General features: G+C 32.9%; 1 protein-coding gene across 1 annotated transcript; it reads right to left on the bottom strand.

Annotated features, from left to right (window-relative positions):
* Positions 1 to 230: 230 nt before the first annotated feature.
* Positions 231 to 1,900, bottom strand: LOC140804797 (GDSL esterase/lipase At1g29670-like). Its single transcript, XM_073160934.1, has 5 exons — positions 1,601 to 1,900; positions 1,377 to 1,501; positions 1,018 to 1,263; positions 689 to 935; positions 231 to 608 (listed from the first exon to the last, which is right to left on the bottom strand). The coding sequence occupies exons 1-5, from the start codon at positions 1,848 to 1,850 to the stop codon at positions 394 to 396; spliced, it is 1,083 nt and encodes a 360-aa protein (XP_073017035.1). The 5' UTR covers positions 1,851 to 1,900; the 3' UTR covers positions 231 to 393.
* Positions 1,901 to 3,837: the final 1,937 nt, after the last annotated feature.

The following is a 3,837-nucleotide window of genomic DNA, read 5'->3' as shown; positions in this document are numbered from 1 at the left end:
TAGAAGCGTCATAGAAAAAATAGATTATTTTATTTGAATAAGTCATCGTATGATTGTCACTATTTATATTTAGTGGATTTGTTTGATAGTTGGGCGTGACCCCGTTGATGTAGGTCGGTTGGACCGAACCACATTAAAATTGTCCATTCAGTTTTTTTTATGAAGTGGGCTAATAAAAAAAAACAGAGCAAACTGGATCAAACATAATGGTTATTTGTGTGCACCAGATATTTAATATCAACAAGAGATCCATTAATCATTCATCTCTAAATTAAAATACATTATTCAAGTTTACCACACAACTTTAAAGTTTATTCACTTACTGATCCAAATACTTGGACAATTTATTTAATATTACATGTATTTGTGTGTGCGTGTGAGTGTGCCATGAATTTATTGCTGAGCAAGGTTCTTAAGGTCGAATGGATATGCATCCGTTGCTGAAACGGAAATGTATACTCTGGCAGCTACGAAGCTATTTATTATCTCTGTGGTATGATAGTTGTCGAAGAAAACATACAGAGCCCTGTTTATGCACGGAGCTTGGTTAGGAACACACACTCCTGCCGATGAAACTGCACAACACGGAGTACCGGAAACGAAAGTACCTGCATATATTAACTTCAACATTGATATACAAATATAAGAAGCAAGGATGGAGATTAAAGATAATTATTCGTGCACGTACTTAAAGAAGCAAGGATGGAGATTAAAATGCCGTGCATGTTTATGTATGTAAATTTTGCGCCAGTTAGATTGGCATTGAGGTTGTCCACCAGAGGCTTCAACCTGTTGTTGAATAGTTGGGCGTAGTTGTTCACGTAGTCGACGCATCCCGACGCGTTAGGCGGAAACATTGCCCGCACTTGAGGGATGCAGCCTACTGGAGGAACACCATAGATTGCAACCTTTCTTGCCCCGCTATTGTACAAGGCCTGGTAACCACAAGTTAGACGTTTATATATTTTGGACAAAATGTTAACCGCACATTAATTTTTGGAGAAATCATGTACGTACATTGAGTTGGGTAGTGTATTGTTGAATCAAGAGTGCTGCAAACTGATCCGGTGTAAGCGATGCAGTTTCTGGGTAATTTTGCGGCTGTATATAATTGTTAACATAGTCATTGCTCCCGATTTCCACTATATACAAGCACTTGTTGAGGTAGTCTTGGACTTGAGTACTTGGGCCAAGTAAAGACGACAAACCAGAGATTGTTATCTGATGATTCGATAACTGTCTGTTCAAGCTGATCCTGTCGCCCTATCCAAAACATATATATATATATATATATATATATCAATAATCGGTTTCCCTACATATAATTATTGATGAAAATTATTGGATCTCATCTGTCAAAATATAATAATAATTACCAGTGCTCTTGATGTATTGTCGAGGATTCCTGCTCCGGCGGACGCATAATTGACTCCTTTCACAATAGCAGGACCTGTAGCTGTTGCGAAAGGCGGGATGGGATTATTAAATCCTAGCAACTGAGCTGCAACCATGGACAGATCATGCAATATCATTAGCCACATCCATTCGATCGATAAACAATAATAAAATATTTGTAGAATATTATGAGAAGAAATAGAACCGATAAAATCCGGGGTATTTTTCCCGTTGCTAAATCTTCCCGTCGGGCCAGCGGAGAAATCAATCCCGTAGGGTGGATAATTTGACTTCAGTACAGTGTTGAGCATATTATTATTTCCATTATCAGTTAATGAAGCTCCGAAGAAAAACAGGCATGGGACTTGCTGTCCATGAGTAAATACTTGGGATGTCATGAAAAAGTATATTATAAAAATCGCAACCAATTTCGGATTAGTATTAATACGAGCCATCGAAGAATTAATTTATTGGGTAGAAAATTAGTGTGAGATCGATGGAGATATGGTTCAGAAAACTTGCATTAGTTAGATGGCTATATATAGAAGTTTCACCTGAATGCTAATGTGAACTAACACATCAAGAAACTAAAAGCTCATCAACAATGAGATTTAATTCTAACTCAACTCCAAAAACTAGATCAATGGAAGAGAATTGTTCAAATCCATATGTATAAATCTCAGTAACTATATCCAACCGATGTTGGACATCTTAATTAACACACACACTTAAGTCCAGAAATGAACAACTAGAGCGTGGAGCTGTTAATGAATGACTCAATTATGGACAGTCCAACATATTACAACGAGTCTATGCTCAGATATCATGTTAATATTGAGATTTTGACCTAACTCACCCTAAAAATTAGATAAAGAGATGATTGTTCAAGTCTACATATATAATTCTTATGAACTCTATCCAAGTTGATATATATATATATATATATATATATATATATATATATATATATATATATATATATATATATATATATATATATATATATATATATATATATATATATATATATATACTAGCTACTCTGCACACGCGGTGCGTGTGTGTACAATTTATTTTTATAATTATTTATGGACTAAAATGAAATTTGACAAATTATCGAGGTACTAAAGTGCTATTTGAATAATTGTAATAAAAAAAAATAAAAACAAAAATGTTTTTTGAAATTAAAAAAAAAAATGTAATTTTGATATCAAATAGGGACAAAATAGGGAAACCAAAAAACAGACCAAAGACACCAAAAACAGTTATTCTAATATGCTTAAACTTAATAAATAGTAAAAGATATATATATATATATATATATATATATATATATATATATACCAAAAACAGTTATTCTAATATGCTTAAACTTAATAAATAGTAAAAGATATATATATATATATATATATATATATATATATATATATATATATATATATATATATATTTAGACAATCCTGTTTGAGCTAGCTAAAAGGAAAAAAACAATTAAAATTAATATAAGACCAAACTTTCATTATTTAATTGAACGATACAAAAGCAGACAACTCACGCAACCAATTTGGGTATTTCCACGAAAGGGACTAAAGTGGAATCAATGCTACTCAAGGGCAGAAAGTGAAACTTAATTTTCGTTCATTGAAATGTAAATTTTATCACAGATGTAGCATAGCTGGTTATAAGGGAAATGGCGCCATTGTCAATAGTTTTGAAGTCGCTGCCTCATGTGCTATGGTCTATCAATAATGTAGCTCTATCTTTCTCTAGACACGGCCACGTGCCGGATTCAATTCGGTCCGGGTGGAGAAAATCCCGACCTTTAACCAGTCCGCCCGTAGCTGATTACGGTCCAGGTCATGGAACCAGGGTTTGGTTCCAGGTCCTGTTAGCCGCCGTTTCGGATCCGGTTCGATTATTTTATTTTTTTTAAAAAATATTTCTTTAATTTTTTTGTTTGAAAAATTTAAAGTGAAAAATATATTAAAAAAGTTTACAAAATTGAAAAAACTCTTTCAAATATTTCATTATATCTCAATAAAAAATGTAGTACATTTATTCAATAAAAATTCTATTACATTTCAATTTTTAATATATATATTATATAAAAATATATATTACACAATTGTTCTCATGCTTTGACGTTGTGCCGCTTGATCTAGTTGACTAGATGAGTCGTAAAAGAGTAGCGTCAGATCTTAACGAGTAATATTGTCTCTGATAAGGAGAAAACTGATGGTAGGGAAATAGTAAGACTGGTCTCTAAAGGATATGAGATAACACCGACAGATAGACACGTACATCTTCAGACTCATGAGCCTAACAGCACGATCCATTAAAAACCAAGAAAGTACACTCTACGCTCTCACGAATATAAGAAAATAAAGTTTTCGTCTTGAATAACAGTTCTAATTTTTAACCTAATAATAAATATTTGATTCT

The sequence above is a fragment of the Primulina eburnea genome, chromosome 11 (genome assembly GCF_022965805.1).
Source record: "Primulina eburnea isolate SZY01 chromosome 11, ASM2296580v1, whole genome shotgun sequence".
Lineage (NCBI taxonomy): Eukaryota > Viridiplantae > Streptophyta > Magnoliopsida > Lamiales > Gesneriaceae > Primulina > Primulina eburnea.
Note: the sequence above shows the minus strand (reverse complement) of the source record. Positions and strands in the feature narration are given on the sequence as shown.

What these genes read in the sequence shown, in the direction of transcription:
- LOC140804797 (XM_073160934.1), bottom strand. Translation starts at nt 1,850, where the DNA reads ATGGCTCGTATTAATACTAATCCGAAATTGGTTGCGATTTTTATAATA. An exon ending in AATACACTACCCAACTCAAT is followed by an intron (nt 936 to 1,017) that starts GTACGTACATGA and finishes TGTGGTTACCAG; the next exon opens with GCCTTGTACAATAGCGGGGC. An exon ending in CTCCATCCTTGCTTCTTTAA is followed by an intron (nt 609 to 688) that starts GTACGTGCACGA and finishes TAATATATGCAG; the next exon opens with GTACTTTCGTTTCCGGTACT.